We start from the raw sequence: 22,420 nt of genomic DNA on the forward strand, positions 1-22,420 counted from the left end.
TATACAAATAAAATTTGATTTGATTTGATTTGATTTCCTTCTGACGTATCTCCAGAGTCACTCCTCCAAAATACAGCGCACACTGCCTGAATACTCCTTACAGATTTCCAGAAAATAACAAATCCCTCGTCAAACCAAACAAAACCAATAATTACCTGCCCAGCTGAAATATGGCCACCACAACATCACTTTTCAGCTCCCTTTGTTCTCTCAAATTGTCGTCATCATTCAAACGCTGCACTGATGTTAATTCTGGTTTCACTTCTTGACGCATCTAACTTCTTTTTAGTTTTACTTGAATATGGTCTCCATTTGTGACTGAAAGCTGCTGTAGCCACCTTTTCTGCCATAGCTCGTTATCTTTAGGTATAAAAACAGAGTGGGAACATGTCTGCTGCATCGCCTTGTGAGAGACTCTTTGCTTATGGAATGTGCGCAAGGGCAGAGTGCACACAATTAGGAAGTAAGGTTGACAGGCAGGTAGGTCATCTAATTATACACCAGGTATAATTACTGGTCAGGCTTTGTTCAGCCCTGGTGCTGCCACATATGATGGATTTTTCCTTTATGTTGTCAGTGCATTTAATGTATTCATTGCCGTCAGGATGAAAAGAGAATTTCAATAAGTGTAACAAAAATGCTTCTGAAACCCTACCTTTAAAGTTTATGTTTTGACATTGTTGTACCATGAAATTAATACAGCAGAAAAACTCAAACCTAAGCAGTATAAATGTGGACTCTACACCCCAGAGTACACTACTGTAGGTCTAATTCTGATTCTGGGAATGGGATGTAGCCTACATGCACAATCCCTGCTTATCCCTAAGATCCTTCCAAAAAAAAAACCCTGTAGTTTAGCCCAGTAAGCCAGTGGTAAGCTAGACCTCATCGTATTGAATCATCCTCTTCTGTCCAAGCCGTGATCAAATCATTTTAAAGCATCAATACTGATCTGTAACAAGCAGATTCACATGTCAGATATCATCAATGTACTGTATGTGTGTTAACATGGTAAAGAAATCAGACTAACATGTCCTTCGCTGCAATTTTGTGCCTAGCTAAGAGGTGGCGAGGAGTCTCCTCTGTCCGTCCCTACAGCTGCATAGAGGGGCTCTCCACTCTCAGCTGTCCTGTCCTGCCTTATGCTAAATCTGCAGCACTAACTGAGTCCCCAGGTAACACAGTCTTACTACACATACATATAACCCCTGCTGTCCACACAGGTGATGGTTTCAGAGCATCATTTGTAGAGGTCAAGGTTTCCGTATTTATCTAATACACATACACATTAATGGAAAAATCACTGAACACACACTACTCTGTTTTGTTAGTGGGGAGACTGGTATTAAATAAATTTACTGTCTCATAGTGTAAACAATTTTCTTTATCACGTCACAAACATTATCATTAATTTGTTATTATCAGTAGTAATAAGCCGTTACAGTGTTTTGTTTGATCCTGCTAGTGTGGAGACTTAAGCACACTTCTGTAAACTACAGACCACTGCTGATCTCAGCTCAAAATATAACAACATAACAAAATAGCAACTAACAAAATTAAAATAAATGGCCACATAAGGAGCATATGAAGGCTAATTAGCTTATATTCTGTCTGTCTGTCTGGTAAACAAACATACTTACTACATACTTCATTACTCAAATTAAAACCAACTTTTTTCCTTTAACCTCATGGTCACTGCTTTTTTTGTCATTTAATGCCCAAAGTAATAAGAGCATCTGTTCCTTACTTCTGGAGCTCACTGTATATTCATAACCCAGATTTTTAAACAACCTGTTACTTGCAGTTTACAATCTGATTACAGCAAATTGCAGGGAAAAGATTATAAGGTCATACCCACAGACAGATGGAGACAAGCAATATAATCCTTCTGCCTGCTCATTCATATTTTAGATTTACACAAAAGCCAGAGATGAGCATCAGTGATTGAATCTTCGCTCTCTTCTGCTGCATTTTTCTCCCTTCAAGCCCCGTTGCCGTCATCTAGCCAGCCTTTTCTCCAGCCAACGTTCCCACTCAGGTCCAGCTGCAGCCTCAGTGACAGAGCACCAACCTTCCTATCAAACTCCACTCTCAACAGTAAGATCTCACTCACAATCTGTCTTCTCTGCACCGTCGTTATTTCTGCAGTTTCTTCTGGGGTGAAGCAGCATCCATCTGTCATGATTATACACATATACAGTAAACGTTACATCTGTTATGGAAATGTCTTCTCTGTGTGTTGAGTATCACATGCATTTTGTTAAAATCATTGCAGCTGCACCTGTTCATCCTTGGCTGTAGAAGGATTATGATCTTGATCAGATATGTCTGTCATGTGTGTTTCTAGACATGGGTCGCCAGCATGCTGCCATCAGCCCCCAGTCTTCCTTGGACAGCGAGGCGGGTGTGTCAGAACTGGAGGATGACGCCATCACTATGAGCTACAAACTGCAGGACATGACAGACGTGGAGGTGATGGCACGACTTCAGGAGGAGAGTGAGTCGAATACCTAAATGTGTATTCCTTCATGAAAAATATATATACAGATATACATAAGATGCATACAATTAAGCAGTATGTGTCCAGTGTCTGTCCACTAAATATATATGATTTCATTTTTTTGTTTACAATGATTATCAGACTGCAGTAGTGTCAGATATTGTTTTTCAGGGTTTGTGGAATGTGAGGTATCTTAGCACTAGGGTTTCAGCTATTTCATTATTGATTAATCCAATGTAACACAAATGCTGCTAATTGGTATTCAGAGATTATAACCGTGATTTACTACTTAAGATTTAAGTCCTTTTCCAAGAGGTGGTAACATAACTTTGTGTTTATCAGATTCAAGATGCATCTTAATGAACATATTTTAACTGCTTTGTTTTATACTGCTTACAGTGTACTTACACTTTTCTTTATACTTTTTGTTATTGTTCATTAATACCTGGGATGATACAAGTGAATTACATTTGATTTGATTTGATTTGATTTATTCTTTCAAGCATGTAAAGACAGTTGATATGTCAACACACATAATTTTACACATATCCAACAAATGCTAATCCAATATCAATTTGCTTATACCTAGTACATGCTTGAATGGAGTAGGAAGAAGTCAGACTTATCCAGTCCTACCCCATGACATCATCTTACCATCATTGGTTTGCAAGCCGTAAATAATTCTCTTCTACACCACACAAGTAATATACTAAAAAAATTATAACAGAGTGTTAACATTCTTACATAATTACATTCTTAAATAATTCTCTTCTACACCACACAAGTAATATACTAAAGAATTATTACAGAGAGTTAAAATTCATACACCACACCCACAATGTTCCATCTAATTAATCATTAAGCCTGTTCTTGCATATAGAACCTGGCCCTCATATGGTATATGATACATCCATCTATATAGTAAAACATTCATGCATAGCCTCCTGATGAGACTGAAATGTCTGGTACAGCAGATTGCTGATGTATGGCTAGATCAGTATTTGATCTTCGAACAGCTGAACTTCAGTAGGCAGTAATATCTTCATGTGAAGGTGTGTATTATTCTGGTCTGGGCCACTGATTTAGTGACTGAATAATGGACGAGGTCTGTCTCCAGAAGGAAATGTATCATATACCATATGAGGGCCAGGTTCAGGTTTTCCACTGATTAAAGTATTAATCTGTCGCCCCGTAGGTCTCCGAAAGGACTATGCCTCTACCTCAGCCACACCAAGCCGTCGCAGCTCCAGCTTTTCCTTACACTCCCTCAGGCGCAGTGAGATGGATCTGGAGGAGGAAGATGAGGAGGACGAGGGGTATGACCAGCTCCCTCCTCCCCAGCCTCAACTGTTCCGCACAGGGTCTATGCAGCGGGGCAGCCTGCCCCACTCCCACACCTTCTCTAGTATCAGAGACTGTAGACGCAGCTCACTCACCCCTCAGTTTTCACTCAGTGGACTCTCCCAGTACTCTGGACCCTCCAGCCTGACCACAGAAACACACACAGCATACAGAAATAGCACAGGTATGTGTTTAATGAATTCCATCTTCAAGGGTTCAGATTTTTTTTCTGTGATATGGGTATGAATTTCCCAATTCAGAGTGAAAGCAGCTTGACAAAATCACCCACATGTAAGATGTCCTTAATTTCTGACCAGACGGTTTTTGCGTATGTGCCAAGATGGATTTAAAAGGATTTAAAAACCCTCAGTTAGGGTCAGCGTACTCAGTAGTGTGACTGTCTGATGTTTTCATGCTGTCATGAAGAGGAGTAAATATGAAAATGTTTACCCTATGAGGCGTTTCACATACTATGTATTTTTTTGTGTAATTAAGCCAGAATTTGAAAAATAGTTTGACATTTTGGGAAATCTGCTTTCTTGCCAAGAGTTAGATCAGACTTTTGATACCACTCTCATGTCTGTACAGAAAATATGATGCTGCAGCCAGCAGCTTAGCTTAACATAAAAACTGGAAACAGATCAACACCGTGCCTGAATGCCTCCTGTAGACACACATGAACACTGAAGGCACTGAAGCTGCTGCTTTGGTAACGTGCTGCCCACGCTACACCTTCTGTGCACACACTGTGTTTTTAACTGGAAACAGTGACTTTTGTATTCCCCAAAATGTCAGACTGTTTCTTTAATGTTGGAAATGTTAATGTAAACTTCCTAAGATCCAAATAAAGTTTGGTCTGGTTTTCTGATATGGTTGCATAGACAAACTACGGAGAAGCATGCCCAACCTGATCCGAGCTCCCAGCATGCCCAGTGTTCCCAGTATTCCATGTCTGGCTTCCCCTGTCAACCCACCCTCCCACGGTCCCTCTTCCTTGCCAATGATATCCTCCCTGCGGAGCAGCCAGAGCTTTGACTCATCCAATGGGCTTGCACGACTCCAGGCCTCCAGTAAGGCTCGTTTCTACACATCTATGAATAAACAAGCCATACAAGGCTCGGTGTTATTCATAGGTTAATATAGAGTTCTGTCTTATGAAGGCAGTTTTAAATGCAGTATTTGCAATACTGTCACTGATGTTGGAGTTCATCTAACTGTTCTCTTGCTGTGTCTCTGTCAGTTCCTACCCCAGGCCAGCTCAGTCAGCGTGTTCAAAGTGTGGGAAACTTCCCCACCACTCCCCGAAACCCAATAAAAGCTACAGCCTATGTAAGCCCCACAGTGCAGCAGGGCCCCACCTCCACCTCTCTGTCCACCTCTACAAGTCTACACTCTATCCCCAACAGTGCTGCACTGCCTCTGCCCCTCAAACCCAGCAGCAGTTTAGTACTACAGCCCCTAAAAGCCAGCACCAACCAGATAGTTGTCCCTCGCAGTTCCCTTCCTCGCCCAGCCTCCTTTGTAGGAACAAGTGGAGTTCCACGTGCAAGCAAAATCACTCAAGCGACTCGAAGGTAAGTACAGATACATGGACGCAGTGATTTTTAGAGGGGACCCCCACTAGGTTTACACAGCACAATCTGTTTACAGATCTTTATGAGTACTAATGCAAAGGTGAAAAAAGTAAAAAGCCTTTAGTGGCTTCAGGGGAAGCTGAAAAACTGCCTTAAGTGATGTCACTTGAGTTAGAAGACTACAAGTTTGAAAATGAAAGAAATCTGAGGGAGGTGCTATATTTAAATGTCAGACTTTAAAACCAGCTCCTTTGTGATACCTGAAAAGATGGAACATGGTTTTATTTGACTTTTTTAACAGTAGATATTTAACTAACCGGTTTATTTCCATCTGCAGTTTGCTGACTCCTCCAAAGAGCCTGGCTGCCCTGAGTGCCCTGAGGGATGGCAGCTGGAAAGATGGCTGCTACTGAACCCAAATAAACAATAAACTTTCAACAGGTGCACAGGATAAATCAGCATGGGAGCCAAATGATTTACAATTTTGTTGTCAGGAGGACTCAGTCTTGAGCTGTAACCCAACAGAGAGTGACTGTTAATGTTTAGTAAAAGCACTATAAACAATAACCCAAGTTAAGGGACAATGTGGAGACAGAGGACAGTATGGGTCCAGCAGGCTGGATCTTTACCTTACTACCTGCTGAAACACAGGCTGACATGCTGTAAAACGACCTAGCAATATTCTGGCTTATTAAATGTTAACTGGTTTTTCTTTTATATGTGTTTTTGATTTGTCATTGTGGATAAGTAAGGCTTGCCTTCAACAGAATGAAAATTTCTCTCCAGTTGAAAGCTTAAAAAATAGCCCACGCTTTTGTACAGGCTTTTATTGATTTCATCTGAATAATTTTCCAATTATTATGTTTTGGTCAGACTGTGCTGTCTGATATTTTGTTACATCCTGTTCCTGTTATTCCTGTCAGTTATATTTGTTAACTGCACCTCACAGCATTTTTGATAAGTACTATGATTAAAGTATATTATCTGCTTTGTTAAGGGGTTAGGGCTAGTAAAGTATGACATTTGTTAATTTAAGTATACAAATTTTATCCTTTAACTTTTTTCTAACATTGTTTAAATGACAGCTATTATTTTTAACATTCTTTGATAAACATAATCACTGCAGTTAAATTGCACATAGAGACTTAATGCTCTTTATGACAAGAATTTAGAGGAGACGAATTTTTAAAGTGAATAAAAGCCTTTGAAAATATTTTTGCAATTTTCTGGTCTTCCTTGAATATAGCTAACCAATCAAGTAAATGTAAAGGGAAACTGGTAAAACCATTTAAAAGGGATTAGCTTGACTGCAGATGTCATTGTTACACCACTGTGCACAGTGATGATCTGACATTATTATGTTTTGGTATTTATCAGTATTTTGTGTACTTTTTGATTGAGTGACATTTGTTTAGAAGAGACAATTGATGCGTTAACAATGCTGTATATGTGCAGAAATAAGGAATGATTATTTTTAATTTCTTTATAAACACAGTTCAACCTAATGAGAAAAGATTCTTAATTCCAAATGAAATTTTCCTTGATCTTGCAGCCTCACACAATTTTGAAGCACTTCTAAAATAAAATCATAGGGAATTCATGCAAATTTTTCCTCAGTTCACTTGTTTACCTAGTAGCAAGCAGGAGTGGCTTAACCTGACACTATTATTAGCTCCACAGGGGACCCTGGAACTAAAGCGTCTAATGATTAACATGTTAATATGTTGATGTTGAGTCTCCTCAGTAACACAAACCAAGCTTTTGGCATACTAGGGTAAGTGATAAACATCTGTACCTTCTGTCTGGAACTGGACTGTAAATGTATGTTTAGTAGTAGTAGTAGCAGGTACTTTATTGATCCCACAGTGGGGAAATTTAATACTGTTCTCAAAATTATATTAGGTTATGTGGTTAGAGTGTGGCTTGCACTACTGAACTTTTGGAATTTGAGATAATGCCCAACAAAGCCCAAGAGGTATGTGTAATCTGTTTTCACTTTCATGGATATTAAATCAGCAAAGATATTTTACTCACATTCATTAAAAGTGATTCTTTCTATTAAAAGTAATGAATAATTTTTAATCCCCCTTCTGTTTAGGTGATTTTGCATATTATTTTGTATTTTCAGGATGCTGTAATTAATGTAAAGTCATTGGAGGAGATTTCCAGAGAGCTTGGATTTGAGTGGACAGTTTTGGCATATGAGCTTGGCTTCAACAGAACTGAGATAGGCCGGTTCCACACCAACTCGACAGAGAAGTGTGTCCAGGCCAGGACCATGTTGGAAAGCTGGTACAGTGTACGCATGTGTGTGACATAATGGGTGGCATCACTGTTGCCTCACAACAAGAAGATTTTGGTTTCAAACCTGCTGGCTGACCAGGGCATTTCTGTGTGGAGTTTGCACATTCTCCCTGTGCCTTCATGAGTTTCCTACAGATACTCTGGCTTCCTCCCACAGTACAATGAGATGCTGTTTAGGTTAAATAGTGACTTGAAATTGCCCGTAGGTGTGAATGTGTGACAGATTGGCAACTTGTCCAAGATGTACTCTGCCACTCACCCAGTGTCAGTCGGCGCTAGCTCCAGCCCATCCTTTAGCGGTGTAGCTAATGGACAGAAAATTAACATAAGAGTATCATCAAGAGGTTCCCATCATTGTTTGCAATGTTTATTCACTAACTTAAAACCACTGCATTCTTTAAAAACATAAACACATGATCAGGACTTTAACTTATGTTTAGTAAGTTATTTGTGCTTTCCTGTGGCTTTAACTTTTGGGCTTTCTATAGCAACAGAATACAACTCCATTGCACTATACATATCACTGACTTTCTCCTGTTTCCCTTCCTTAGTTTCAGATGTTTCCCAGATGTCCATCTTTATTTGCAGGTATGAGAAGTCATGGGACAAGCCCAATAAGACCAAACTGCTTCAAGATGGACTGGAGCGAGCAGGCAGACGGGACCTGGCTGAGAGGCTGCGTTGCCTCCACTGGGGCCACCAGAAGCTGAGCCATCGGGTGGAGCTTCCCTCTGCCTTCCCCTTCCTCATCACAGTCCACAAGACCATCCATAACCAAGACGCTCTACGCAGGATCAACGACCTCAACCGAAGATACACTTAAAGCTGGATCAAAACACACACAGCTGTATTCCCCTTGTTCTTGTCTTACAAGCATATAGTTAGGCTATACTACACACTGTAAGCAATCTCAAATAAACATACTGAGCATCACCGAACAAACAAATGAGAAACATGGGCTACTTTTTGTCTTGTAAGAAATCAACTTTGCAATAAAGATACAAAGCTAATTTTAGGGACCATTTTGATTAAAATCCTTTTTTTATTATTCCAATTAAAATCTTAAAATTACTTGTTTTGTCAGAGAAGTAGTACAAAACCAAAAACTATTCAATTAACAATAATGTAAATAAGAGAGGTAGTAAATCCTTGTGTGATACATGACAGAAATGATTGTAATCTTAAAATTACTTGTTTTGTCAGAGAAGTAGTACAAAACCAAAAACTATTCAATTAACAATAATGTAAATAAGAGAGGTAGTAAATCCTTGTGTGATACATGACAGAAATGATTGTTTGACTGATTAGATTAATTCATCAACTATTATTGTTATTATTATTACTACTATTAGTAGTAGTGTTAGTATGACTTGAACATAATTGCAACACACCCTGTATTCAAAATAAAATAAATACAATTAAATGCAACTTTGATTAAATCATTACGTTTGATACTTTAATCTATTGATGTATCAGCCCGGTCAATCAAACATAATCAACGTGGTGACGCAAGCCAATCAGAAACGTGATTCTTTTAAGCAAGGTTGTGTGAACGGGTAGTGAACTGGAGCGGAAGCCAGTCAATATTGCCTTCAAAATAAGAGATTACATGTTTTCATTTTGTGTTTTAAAAAGAGAAATTTAAGTAGTGAAAAATTATCAATATGACTACTGACGTTAAAAACCCTAAGATACTTGTCGAATTAGATATAACGTGAAACAAAGAAAAATCTGTGCGCCACCAGAAGCATTAATTTGGCGATTAATCTCGGAAAAGGTAGACCCAACGTTGGTAAAATTGACACTGTTATTTTATGAGAGCCATGTCTGTTTGTAACACTCAAAACAGATAAGGGCATTGATCAGAAAATCGAAGAAAACTGATATTACTGTTACAGCTACTCTCGGGATATATATATGTGATCTTATGATTATTTGGAGGCCAAGATTTGTTGGCTTTCAAATACACAGGCGACCGCCCGGCTGTTAAGTCGCTAGGATGGTGTTTTCCCACCGCATATATTGAATTTTCATTTATAAACGGTTGTGTTTTTGTCAGTGTATAGATTGTTTCGCGTTATGTCACGTGAAACCTTCGTGTACGTCAACGTAAAGCAGGAAATTGGTCACTGAAGTTGCAGCGATGGCTTCGGGGCTGAGTTGCTTCAGTGGTCCCGAGGTGTTGGAAGACGTGAATCACGCTTGGGGTTTGATGAAAGAGTTGAAATTGCTGTACGACTCTCGGCTGCTGGGAGACGTTACAATCGGAGTTGGGTGTGAAGGGGAGTCACTGGAGCCCGGCGTTGAGTCAACCGCAGGTAACGTTGACCAACTTTTCTTGTGTAGCCGCAACGTCCTCGCTGCGGCCAGTCCTTACTTCAAAAGCATGTTCACCGGGGGATTAAATGAGAGCATACAGGAGAGAGTGGTCATCCACGGCGTGGACGCTGAATCCATGTCGGTTATCATCGATTACTGTTACACTGGCAGGGTGACTGTCACTGAAAGCAACGTTCAGAGGCTATACGCAGCCTCAAACATGCTTCAGCTTGAGTACATCAAGAAAGCTTGCTCCAGCTTCATGACAAGGAGGCTGGACTTGTCCAACTGTGTGGGGATCCTGAAATTTGCAGACACCTATGACAACCCTGAGCTGAAGGAGAATGCACAAGCTTTCATAGCCAGGAACTTTAGCCAAGTGTGTAATGGAGGGGAGCTTTGTGAGCTGGATTTGATGCAGTTAAAGGAGTTGCTGTCTCTGGACACTTTGGATGTGGACTGTGAAAGGAAGGTATGCTCTGCTGCTTTGCAGTGGATAGAGGCTAATGCACCACAGGATGGAGAGGATGCATTACAGGCGCTCAAGTGTGTACGCTGGAACTTGTTTACTGAGAAGGATAAGTGTTACCTAGAGGACCTCATGGCAAGGCCTCTGATTGAGGGCTTCCTTGCATCTTTCTTTAACAGGTCTGCAGATGATAGCTGTAGGATGCTTGCAACTCTGGATGTACCAAAAAACAGAATAGGTGTAAGTGCAAAAGAAATGATTCTTTTCTTTGGCCTGCCTAATGACAACATAATGTGCTGTGACCCTTACTCAGAAGACCTGTATTTCATGGCTCCTCCTTTAGTGGACCTCAGCAGTCAGGATTACAAACGCTCCACCATGGAGTCCTTAATTGCCTGTGCCACACCTGAAAACAACCTGTACCTAGCCTCCCACCTTTCTAAACATTTCTGGCTGTACAACCCTGTGTTTAACAGCTGGCAGGAGCTGGCAGAAAGACCACTGGGGAGGATACACTCTGGGATGGGCTACCTTAACGGTCATGTGTACCTTCTGGGAGGAAGAAATCCACTGACAGATACCAGACTGAAGGAGGTTGAGTGCTACAGTGTCCAGAGGAACCAGTGGACATTTGTGGCTCCTCTTCCTCACTCTTTGGGTAAGATGCAGGTGGTGGCATTAAATGACCACCTGTATGTGGTAAACAAAAGGAGAATGCTTTGCTATGATCCCAAGAGGAACCGTTGGCGCCACTGTGGATCACTGAGAAGAGACAAGCTTCACAAGGCCTGTGTGTTCCAGGACCAGATCATCTGTGTGTGTGACATCCCTGTGGTGAAAGCCTACAGCCCCACTAGGGGGGAGTGGAAGAGACTGGGTGACATTCCTATTGACAGTCGGGCTCTAAATTACCAAGTAATCCAGCACAACAACAAACTTCTCCTCCTCACTCAAACTTTACTGCAGCACAACAAAAACAGGGTCCTCATCCATGAATACGACCCAGCCAGGGACACCTGGAACAATGTCATGGCAGTATATGTGTCAACCTTGGGGCCAGTGTGTGTTTCAACACGCGTGTACCCAGCATGCCTGGGCTCTGCTCACAGCTTCTCTACAGAGGAGGATGATGACAGTGGCTCCAGCGCTGACTGGGACTTTGATGGTTTGACAGATGCGGACTCTGACTCTGGCAGCTCTAGCTCTTTCTCCGATGAGAACTGGTAGTGAAATGTACTGTCAAAGAAAGAATGTGACAGATATAATTTAATGGATATTTACAGGGTTCTGTGTCCCTCTGTGTCTGTATGAGAGGTCACAGATTCAGATTAAATTAGTACTCACTTGTAAGAAAAGTGGAAAAATCTCTGTTTTATGTGAAATCTTTTCACATGTGTGGCTAATGATTATTCACAGGAGGAGAGAAAAAAACATTTTGTTTTTTCTGATTCTTTTTATTTATGTTTCACACAGAGCAAATGCCAAGAAAAAGGTCTTTGTTCTTTGACCCTGCCAGCATGAAGGACAGTATGTTGGATAGAATCTTATTTGCACAACAACTCAAGACAAATACACAATAAATCCTACACTCTGTAGGTCCCAATATAGTATATTATTACGGGCAGCTGAATTAAGAGTACTCCAGAGATGTAGTACTACACTATCATACAATTAGGGGAACCAGAACTAGACTAATAATGATTGATCAAAGTCAAGGAGGCATAGGTTGGTGTATCTAGAGTTTTTTTTTTAAGGTCATGTGTAAAATAACACAGGATCCTACACTTCCCATAATGCAGTAGTTCTCTGACTTGCATTTACAGGTTAGACACAAGACCAAAGAAATTAATTTAAATTAGAAGTTTAATATAACTTTTCACAGCAGAAACACTTGTCAGACATTGGTGTTACTAATACAATATTGAATTGCTGCATTGGACTGCAATAATTGCTGGAACTGAGCCATTTTTAACGTTATTAGTTGCACCTGTGCTTTTTCTGCTATGACAAGTCAAAAGTGTCAGCTACAAGAAGTGTCTGGAAATCTAATTTAAGAGAGGTGCGATGCTACCAAGGCTATCAAGATTCATTTAACAAGCAAACTAACATTTAAAGTACAAGAGTATCTGACCATTTGTAATGTTGGAAAAGAAAAATGTGCGATGCTCATACAGCAGTCAAATACAAAGGCGCCTCTCTTTGAGTTCATTGTCCATATAGCAAGAGACCCGGACAAAAGGTTTGGGAGCCACTGCTGTACTGCAACCTGGAAATGACAATATGCAAGTTCTGAAAATCAATCTAGTGCTAGCATGATACTCCAGATTTCCAGAGCTTTCTAGCCTGCAAGTCAGCTATCTTGACATCTTCCAACATCTACTGCTAACTTGAAGCTTCAATGCAAGCAGTGTAGTGGGCTGGAAACAGCTGTGAGACTTATCCTTTCTCTGACGGGTTAGAAAGATGAGGCTTGCTCTGAAATTTCATAAGAATATCTCTGTACTACAGGCAGGCTGTTCAGTGAGTCTGAGTCACCTCTGACAGCACTTCACCATATTTCAACTCAAAATATTATAAGAAAGTAACATACTGTAGCTTTAATTGGTTCTTTTGACTGACCCTTCCGGCTGGATGACCACCCACATTCTTCCCACTCAGTTTGTAAAGCAGGCTTTCTATTAAACAAGTGTACACTCCAAACCTAACTTAAGATACCCAGGTAGAGTTAGCGGAGAACTTTTTTAGACTTAAGAAAGCTCTTCCAGAGCTACAAAATACATTATACATGAAACAGTCTACACATGTTGAGTAGTACTCCCTATGATTAGTAATGTCAAATTGGTGGAGCATCCCTTTTAATGCTTTAAGACTCCGTGCTAGTGCTTGTGTTGTGTTATATAAAGTTTATGACCAAAATGTTTGCCAATAGCATGCTATTTAGCTTCAATGCAGGAGCTCACCTGCCTATACTTGGTGTAAAATCACAACTGTGACTTTGGGACAGTAGGCAGCTCAAGTGCCTCATGTATATGACTTCAGACACAACTGGCCATATACAGGGCTTTAAAATATGTGGCCCCTTTTGTGTTGGTGATACTCATCAAGATGCCTCACAGCTGTGAAACCTACTGTATGAAATGTAGAAGCCAATGTACTGTACGCTCGCTCAGGATTAGGCTTCAGTAAAAGCCTGTATGCCATCATTGACATTTTTAGAGATGTCGTAAAATAATGTAGGTTTAGTGACAAATGATAAATTGCCTACAATTGTCAGCAATTTTATTGTACATGTGTATGTGTTTTTGTATCTGTGATTTTCTTTGAATATAATGCTTATTTTACAATCACAAATCAAAATTCAGTGTTTTGAGTATTGTTTGATCCTGATGAATTTTTTTAATTGGACAATTTGTCTTGATGTAAAACTGTTGCAAAGCCATTTTCATCCCTAACCACACCACACAATCAGGTACCAGTTTATTAGCTGTGATTTATTGCATGGTTGTTGTATATGACTGTATTAGTTTTGGCAATTTGTACCAAAATAAACTGGTAAATTAGTGTAGTTGTCATTGTTGTCTTACTGTGTGATTGGTAGCTGAAGAGTTGCATTATGAAACTTTTGAATGTGTGTGAGAAAGGAAACCACTGTGGCAACACCTGAATTCCATGCATGTTAAATAAACATCTGTTCATCTCTGATGCAGAAGAGAATTTGTTTATCCCCCCACCCCCCAAACTTTACAAGATTCAGAAGTGCTAATGAATTTGCAACACTAGTAGTATCGAAGTATTTACATGTATATGGCTACTACATGTTGAACTGAATATTGCATAGGGGTCGGTGGACATGGGAAGATCTGTGACTACTATGAGACTAATGAGTTGGAAAACAAAATTAATTTATGCACTATACTATCTGGATTTCATTATTTTCAACAAACATTTTAAAAAGTTCAAGTTCCATAAGCTTTTTAAAAATATTTTCATAGCATGAGAAATAGCAAGACAAAAATAACTTTAAAAAATATAAGCCTATTACCTTGTGGATTAAAGACTACAATGAGTTTCATAAACAAAATCATACATTGTATGGCAAAAAAATGGATTTTATTGTGTTTGGTTCATGTTTATTTATAGGTAGGTATTATTTGTATATTCACTTGTATTAATCCAAGACTGTGTGCATATACTGTATTTACTTTGCATTTAATTTCCATTATTAGATATCTTCTGGTTTCGTATTTATAGGCTGTGCATTTGGTATTGGTTGGTTTCTTGATTACCATGTCTGAATAATCCCCAAATCAGACATGAAAGTAAAAACATCACTTATTCATTTATATTCAGTGGTCAAAGCAGCTAAAAATGTACCTAAGTACAATTTAGAGGTACTTGTATTTTACTTGAGCACTTTCATTTTATGCAAGTATCTCATGCTTCTACGCCAGTACATTTCTAGAGGCAAATATAATTGTTTACTCTACTACAACACCAAATTCTGATAATTAGCACAAACTATATAATCAGGAAATAAATGATGGTCTATTATTATATGTTAAGATAATTGGGAAATTCATAACCTACCCAGGATTACATAAAGTAACATAATTACACTACCTTTACCCCATTTACCTTTACTACCTTAAACATTAAAATTATATATTAACATCAGTAACATCATATTAGCATCAGTAACTCTATAGACCTATGTTATTTTGAAATCGGTTATTTTGATATTCTTGATACGTTACGTATAACAAAAGTAGACTGCGTTTTCTTTTTTCTTTTTTGGTAGACTCGTTCAAGAAAGTGGGAGAAAGGTTTTGGCAACTAAAACAAATGTTTTTTTTTTGAAAAATTCTTTATGTAAAACGAATATTGCCGTTCAGTTAAAGTAGTGAATAATATTTATACTCGTGGCTGTGCAGTATAAGCGCATGCTCTCCCTCACAGTCTCGCGATGTTTTAGCAACGTCGTTCACATTATGCATTCAGACGGCGAGAAGATGAGACATGGCAATAATAAACAATCATGGGGAGGAATTTCACACAGTTTTCAGTCCAAATGACTCCTTAGAGCTCTCTTGCAACCACGATTATGAGCAGGTGCAAACTCGCATTTTTAAGATAATAGTAATAGGTGATTCAAATGTGGGGAAGACCTGTTTGACTTACAGATTCTGCGGGAGCACTTTCCTGAAAAACCCAGAAGCAACGATCGGGGTCGATTTCAGAGAGAGGACGCTGGAGCTCGATGGGGAGAGAATCAAGGTGAGAGGCCCCACAAACAGATCGTTTCCCTGAGCTACGGTTCAACTGGACATATTCTGTAGACTATATAAAGAGGAGGAGGAGAAAATTCAAGGATGTGCATGATGATGACACCACTACTGGGAGGTTACATATCCTACCATCTCCAAGTAAAAACCACTTTGTAGTAGACATTATAACTCTATAGCCTAACGGAAGGTAGCAGAATGAATATCCTCAGCTGCTCAGTCTCTCACCTCTGAACATCTTGCTATTATATATGAGTCCTGGCTTCATCTAATTAGCATTATTTGCTAAAAGGTAAACCAGTTGTAAATGTTTCCATGTTTACATAAAATAAGTTAAGGCACATATTAGGATGTGATCATAAGTCTTTTACTAGTTGACAACAAAATGTCCACTGTGGCTGTCTTTAGCACTGTAGTGTCTACAAAAAAAACAAGTGAATTTAAATACCCAAATGAGGCCACGTTTTGTTTAGCCAACATACAGGTTTATAATTGGCGTGTTTTTTTTGCCAGAAGTTTTTTAATTATGTATAGTTTTTTGGCAATTAGTTGTTAACGTTAGCTTCACAAATTCACAGATTTGAGTTGTTTCTATGACTGATAAATCAGAGATGTAAACTTCTGTCACTACATGTAGTGTATGTACATGGGATTGGTTGACAAGAAGAAAAATAACACATCTTGTAATTTAAACATGGTTTAGGGATATCATTGTCTGTTTGTGATGTGCTAGTTGCAGATCTGGGACACAGCTGGTCAGGAGCGTTTCAGGAAGAGCATGGTGGAGCACTACTACCGCAGCGTCCATGCTGTCATCTTTGTGTACGACGTGACAAGCCTCTCCTCCTTCGAGAGCATCCCTGACTGGATTGAAGAGTGCAGCCGACACTCTGTGGGGCCCTTGGTGCCACGCATCATAGTGGGCAACAAGTGTGACCTGAGGGACTGCCAGGAGGTCCCCATGTCGTTTGCCCAATGTCTTGCTGACAGGTACAACTTCCCACTGTTTGAGACTTCAGCCAAAGACCCTGCTGAAAAGGAACACATTGATGCTATCTTTCTGACTTTAGCTTATAGGCTGAAGAGCCACAAACCTCTGAGACTGAAGCAGCTGAATGAGAGCAGTGCACAGCATATGTGGGACCAGAGAAAGCAGGAGGCAGCAACTTGTCAGTGCTGAGGTCACCCCTGTTCTGGATGTGCATGAAGGTCATTACAGCTATCAGGAACAGTCATGCTTCCTAGGAAAACAGTGCTGAACAGAGCTTTTCTAACACTAAGACTAAATTCTTGAAGGCCTGTGACTGATACTTCTTATGATTTTACATTTTCCCTGCCTGCTGTATGACACAAATAACGACAGTATTGGGTATATAAATCGTCACTATATTAAATCCACATCTCAGTGAAATACATGAGTGGATATAAAGGTATGCCAAATATATGCACCTCAAACTGCACCTAAAATCACTTTGACTCGAAAAATGCAATGCGTTGTCTAGCAGCACTACAATTTGCCTACAGAGTTCAATGCAGACAATGAATTATGGGAAAAAACATTGATTTCATGATGCGACCAATCAGGAAAATTGAAACTGTTGTTTGTTGCATGTGTACAATAATGCAAACACTTTGATGTGTAACAGTATAAAGATGCAAATCAATAAAAGTGGTTTTATCAGAGCAGTTTTAATTTTTGAGGTTTCTGGTGTATTTTTGTTTGGTAAAATAAGAGCAGTACTTTCTGCCATTTTAGGTTCATTCAGACAACATACCACACTTCCTAATGTACTGTATATATAATGGAAAAGTGATTGCTTCAGTAAGTAGAGAATACAGTTGCAGTTAATTCAGGACATTAACACACGGTTTCCTTTGTCTTTGGAAATCATTACCTGTTTCAGTTTTGCTGACAGATTTCGTAAATGGAAATCATATGCTGACATTTTTGCACCTTAGAGTATATGCTAATTCATTATTATTTTTAATAGCATGATTGTTATTATTAGGGCACTATTATTATTAGTAGTAAGCCAAGACATGGCTGTGGTAGAAGGTAGCATTAGACTTATCTTTCTGTACTTGGTTTTAAAGTATAACTTACTTATAATTACTTAACACATGTCAATTATAAATAATATTTATAAAGCAGGCATTCTATTTGTTTTATTTTTGTTCGTTTTAGTAGCTTCATCCTAGTTTGCTTTGTTTAATGTGGACAAAACATACTCACCTCCAAGTCCATTTAGTAACTTGTTCTGGAGCTTTCGATCATATCACTTGGTCCTACTCAGTTGTCATGGAATCGTGAATGTGCATTCTTCTTATTATTATTATTTATTACTGTATTTTTCATTTCACCGAGCACTTTTAGCACCATTCATACATCTTGGTTTGAATTTTAAATTGTAATGGGTTTACCGCCGACCACTGGTCAATTTATGAATAGCCAAAGCTCTTATGACGTGTTAGTGAACTAGTGTAAACTAGCATTTTCCTTGTTAAAATTGTGTTTCCCAACTGTTACGTTTTATATGAAGCTAATAATGCCCTTTAGAAATTGAAAAATCATATTGTCCCCTGTGCCTTTAAAACAAAAAGTGCTACTCTATTTGGCAATAGTACCCTTTTGTTTTCTTCTCAGTCTATGATCACTTAGCACGATTTTCATATTTACCAGCTCTCAATAATTCCATGAACGCAGCACAGTAACCAAGCTTCTGAATTCCTCACACAGCGTCTCTCCGCGGCCATGGTAACAGTCTCCTCAATTCTGGACCTTTTATTCAGAATAACAACATAAACAAGTACTTTTCATGTATGTATGAGAATTATTTTCACGTCACATATGTGGATAAAGAATATAATTTAGGTTGTTGTTCGACTGCTTTTATCTACGTGCTTATTTGACACATGGTGGGAGGAATAAGTTAGGTTCTTTATTGTCACACGGTTCGTTTTGTTGTCTGCGGCCTAGCATCAAGCTAGCATAGTCTAACGTCCTAAGATGAATCAGGGAGTAGCTAGCCGAAACAAGAAGCACCGTCAGGTGAACTGTCTGCGGATTTACATTTAAAACCACAGTCCCTGACAGCAGCTAGCTTAGCTACACTGCCGAGTGTAACGTTAGCAATTTCAATTAGTAACGTTTTATCTGATTGGGAACTGACTTGCACGGAGCGGCTGCACCACCATGTAATAATAAGTGGGCTTTACAATGAGGACATGATGAAAATGTGGGTTAGTTTAAAACAACAGGGAAGGCAACATATTTTTTTATGTATTTTGGACTTTGCACTTTGTTGTTATATATAAGTATATTTTGAGAATAGTTGGTTTTTGGCAAGATAATGCATTAGTGACAAAAACCCTGATTTGCTTATATAGTTTGAAAAGGTTATGAATGATATTCCATATGAAAGGCTGATCATATACTGTACATCTGAAATTCTTAAATATATGGAAACCTATTATAACTAGTATTGTAGATGACACATGAATTAGGTACATGCATTTACCAGTGATGAAATTATTGTCAAATGTAACGTTGTTAAATATATGTTGATAGAACACCAGTGCTATTCACTGTAAGTTGCATGATTTGAATCCCCATATATGTGGTGTACTTACTATGAAATGCAAATAAAATATATACACAAATAAAATGTTGAAACTAACCAACATGTGCTAGCCCATTGTTCAGTGCTCAGTCAAAAAGTTACTTGTCATTTTCCCCTCACTATATAGGCCTAACTATTAATCAGCATGGATTTGGCAGAGATTTGTGACAATGCCAAGAAGGGCCGTGAGTATGCTTTGCTGGGGAACTATGATTCCTCCACCGTGTACTACCAGGGTGTCATTCAACAGATCCACAAGCACTGTCAGTCCTTTAGAGACCCTGCACTTAAAGTCAGATGGCAAAAGGTGAGTTTCCCAAATTCCTGCCCATGTCCTTACACCAGTTATTAAACACATTGAAGTAGAGTACAATATTTGGATACTGGTGGTGGAATGTAACAAAGTACATTTGCTCACTGGAGCCAATCCTGGCCGGCAATCGGGCGAAGGCGGGGTACACCCTGGACAGGTCACCAATCCAGCTTTGATATAATACTCTCCCTACTCTGTTTTTGATCAGGTCAGGCAGGAGCTGATTGAGGAGTATGAGCAGGTGAAAGGCATCATGAGAACACTCGAGAGCTTTAGGTCAGTGAAGCCAGGTGACATCTTTGTCACTCAGTCAGGTGACAGACCTGAGAATCCGGCAGTCTGGCCCCCTCCCACCCCTGCAGAGCACAGGTGTGTATATAGAAATTAAAGCTTGATATGTCCACTTTATGTAGTGATCAGACAGTAATAAAAAAGTACAACATAGTGAGTCACAGGCCAAATGTGATCCATGTAATCTTTTTACTTTCTGAGTAGCATTTATGGCAGAGCTGATTATTACTGATGCGACCCAGAACAACAGTGGAGCAAAAGAGGTCTATAAGGACACACTACAAGGAAAAATATTTTGTATAATCTGTTTCATCTCTACCTGCACACTGTGACTTTCCATGTTGGATTTTTTTTTTACCGTCTGGTCATATCAAGCTTTCCCTCCAGAGAGAACTAGCAGAACTGGCTTAAAGTCGGTGCCACTTGGTGGTAACATTTGGCACACTATGTTATTACTATTATTTCCCCATTGAGAATTACAGTATCTTTTATGTTTTTGTCTGCAGGTATATCCTACTGTTACCCACTAGTATAGTTTTTTTCCTGTGTGTGTGTTTCTGTAGGAATCCTGTTGCAGTGAAGCGACCAAATAGTGCGGTGAAGCAGCAGAAGAAGGACTCCCCTGGTCTGCAACATCGAGGAGCAGGGCAAGGAGGTCGCATTCAGGCCAACCCCAAACCAGACCGGCCAGGATCCAAAGATACCCGAGGCGCAAAGACTAAAGATGATAAGGTGAGGCTACACTTGATGATTGGTAGTTGAATTTGACAATTAGATGGATAGGTGAGGTATTTAAAGTGTCTGCTGCCCTACTCACTTCTTTGTTGATTTTTAAGTATGCTGACAGAGGGGCTTCTCAATGCATTTGAGGGTCTAGTTACCCTTTAAGAAATGAGTTGATTTGTCCCTGAAAATACCTTTCTTATCAGGTAAAGAAAGACACACCTGGAGATGTAGAACAGAGGAAGTTTGATGGCGTGGGATATGACCGCGACTTGGTGGACTCATTGGAGAGAGATATTGTGTCTCGTAACCCTAATGTTCACTGGTATGTCAGCATACACACACCTCCTTACATGATACTTTGCACTGTTTGCTGTGGGAGCTGTTTTTTCTTTAGCACTTCAAACTGGATTCTCTTGATGAACTCTAGGGACGACATTGCCGATCTGGAAGATGCTAAGAAACTGCTAAGAGAAGCTGTGGTCTTACCAATGTGGATGCCTGACTTTTTTAAGGGCATTCGTCGTCCCTGGAAGGTACACACACACGTACACATTTTTACATTTATACTTAGGCCCACCATATGAAGGTCAATATTTCATTGGTTTTTACGGCAGCACAGTACTATAATTTGTCTGATATATGCTTGCATAGTTGAACCCTTTTGCTAAGTTTAAATGGATGAAGGGCCTTTTTCAGGCAAGTGAAAGTGCAATAAAATGAAGGTTTGAGAAATTTGTCAGGTAGTTAGCAATGGTTAATCCCAGTGACATCAGCCTCTCATATTTTCATAGGTCATATTTCATCCTGTGCTCATTTGTTTCCCTGAGTCTGCAATGTAGGTGTTTTCATAATTCCATTTTGTCTGTGCAGCTCTTGACATTTACATTAAAACAGCCTGAAATCATTGTTGCTATTGGCATTAGCTCTCTATCAAGTTTCCATGAATCAGAGCATGAAACACTGTGTATAAAACAAACATCATCATTTCATTTTTAGTTTACTCAGGCCTCATTTCTCACTGTTGAACTCTGTTCCCAGGTTGCAACAACACTCAGTATCAAGGACTAATCAAAGCACAGCAGTACAACCTGACAGTAGTTTAAGGTGTGTCTGGAACCTGGCTACAACTTGTTATCAGGTCTTAGCTGCCAGAACCAATGGAAAAGGTGTCTTATTTTAATCATTTACATTAGGAGTGACCACCTGTGTCCTTTTCTATATCTGTAAACACATATGCTCGGTTACACAAGTACATTTCACAGTAAGCAAGTATCTCAGGTTACCAGTTATGCAAAATGAAGGAACAGTTGCTACCTCTTCTTGTTTGTTATGTGAGAGATTATATTGCAAATTAGAATAATTATAGAGAATAATTTGTACTGGCAAGTCTGGTGGATTTTCAGTCATGTAGGAGTAGATGAGGCACTCTCTGCCTTTATCAGCACCGGATCACCTAGAATGCGTTATATAAAGAATTTATAAAGGACAGATCCAAGAAGGCGGAAGAAAAATATAAGTTATATAAGAACAAATTAACTGCGTTATTGAGGATATGTAAGAAACAATATTACTCTAAAGTATTAGAGGATAATAAAAATAACATGAAAGGTACTTGGAATATATTAAATAAATTGATTAGAAACAGTACCAGCAGGAGTAACTACCCTCAATATTTTATGGA

At 39.3% G+C, this 22,420-nt stretch overlaps 5 protein-coding genes across 8 annotated transcripts in view; all 5 read left to right on the plus strand.

The window, feature by feature from the left end:
- The window catches only part of slain1a (SLAIN motif family, member 1a), an 11,542-nt gene extending 4,933 nt beyond the window's left edge, over positions 1-6,609 (plus strand). Inside the window, exons 3-9 of one of the 2 annotated variants that reach the window (XM_020609541.1) lie at positions 1,059-1,175; positions 1,987-2,097; positions 2,348-2,497; positions 3,696-4,025; positions 4,723-4,911; positions 5,082-5,415; positions 5,753-6,609. In XM_020609541.1, the coding sequence (XP_020465197.1) occupies positions 1,059-1,175; positions 1,987-2,097; positions 2,348-2,497; positions 3,696-4,025; positions 4,723-4,911; positions 5,082-5,415; positions 5,753-5,828 (1,307 nt within the window). In that variant the 3' untranslated portion in view covers positions 5,829-6,609. The remainder of the gene's footprint in view (positions 1-1,058; positions 1,176-1,986; positions 2,098-2,347; positions 2,498-3,695; positions 4,026-4,722; positions 4,912-5,081; positions 5,416-5,752) is intronic. The other variant, XM_020609542.1, reaches the window with a different exon arrangement.
- A 722-nt stretch (positions 6,610-7,331) lies between these two features.
- LOC109965368 (p53-induced death domain-containing protein 1) lies at positions 7,332-8,600 on the plus strand. Its single transcript, XM_020609302.1, has 3 exons — positions 7,332-7,390; positions 7,544-7,707; positions 8,308-8,600. The coding sequence occupies exons 1-3, from the start codon at positions 7,370-7,372 to the stop codon at positions 8,540-8,542; spliced, it is 420 nt and encodes a 139-aa protein (XP_020464958.1). The 5' UTR covers positions 7,332-7,369; the 3' UTR covers positions 8,543-8,600.
- Positions 8,601-9,315: 715 nt separating this feature from the next.
- kbtbd7 (kelch repeat and BTB (POZ) domain containing 7) lies at positions 9,316-14,068 on the plus strand. The gene has a single exon (XM_020609369.1). The coding sequence runs from the start codon at positions 9,863-9,865 to the stop codon at positions 11,732-11,734; it is 1,872 nt and encodes a 623-aa protein (XP_020465025.1). The 5' UTR covers positions 9,316-9,862; the 3' UTR covers positions 11,735-14,068.
- Positions 14,069-15,485: 1,417 nt separating this feature from the next.
- LOC109965400 (ras-related protein Rab-33B) lies at positions 15,486-17,475 on the plus strand. Of its 2 annotated transcripts, none has more exons than XM_020609372.1 (2): positions 15,486-15,781; positions 16,523-17,475. In XM_020609372.1, the coding sequence occupies exons 1-2, from the start codon at positions 15,524-15,526 to the stop codon at positions 16,967-16,969; spliced, it is 705 nt and encodes a 234-aa protein (XP_020465028.1). In that variant the 5' UTR covers positions 15,486-15,523; the 3' UTR covers positions 16,970-17,475. The 2 variants fall into 2 exon arrangements, with proteins under 2 accessions (XP_020465028.1, XP_020465029.1); XM_020609373.1 differs by having other exon boundaries at positions 16,529-17,475.
- Positions 17,476-18,488: 1,013 nt separating this feature from the next.
- The window catches only part of katnal1 (katanin p60 subunit A-like 1), an 8,474-nt gene continuing 4,542 nt past the window's right edge, over positions 18,489-22,420 (plus strand). Inside the window, exons 1-6 of one of the 2 annotated variants that reach the window (XM_020609371.1) lie at positions 18,489-18,544; positions 19,537-19,716; positions 19,931-20,091; positions 20,577-20,745; positions 20,943-21,061; positions 21,167-21,272. In XM_020609371.1, coding sequence (XP_020465027.1) covers positions 19,555-19,716; positions 19,931-20,091; positions 20,577-20,745; positions 20,943-21,061; positions 21,167-21,272 — 717 coding nt within the window. In that variant the 5' untranslated portion in view covers positions 18,489-18,544; positions 19,537-19,554. Of the gene's footprint in view, positions 18,608-19,536; positions 19,717-19,930; positions 20,092-20,576; positions 20,746-20,942; positions 21,062-21,166; positions 21,273-22,420 lie in introns of both variants that reach the window. The other variant, XM_020609370.1, reaches the window with a different exon arrangement.

The sequence above is a fragment of the Monopterus albus genome, unplaced genomic scaffold, assembly GCF_001952655.1.
Source record: "Monopterus albus unplaced genomic scaffold, M_albus_1.0 scaffold99.1, whole genome shotgun sequence".
NCBI classification, from domain to species: domain Eukaryota; kingdom Metazoa; phylum Chordata; class Actinopteri; order Synbranchiformes; family Synbranchidae; genus Monopterus; species Monopterus albus.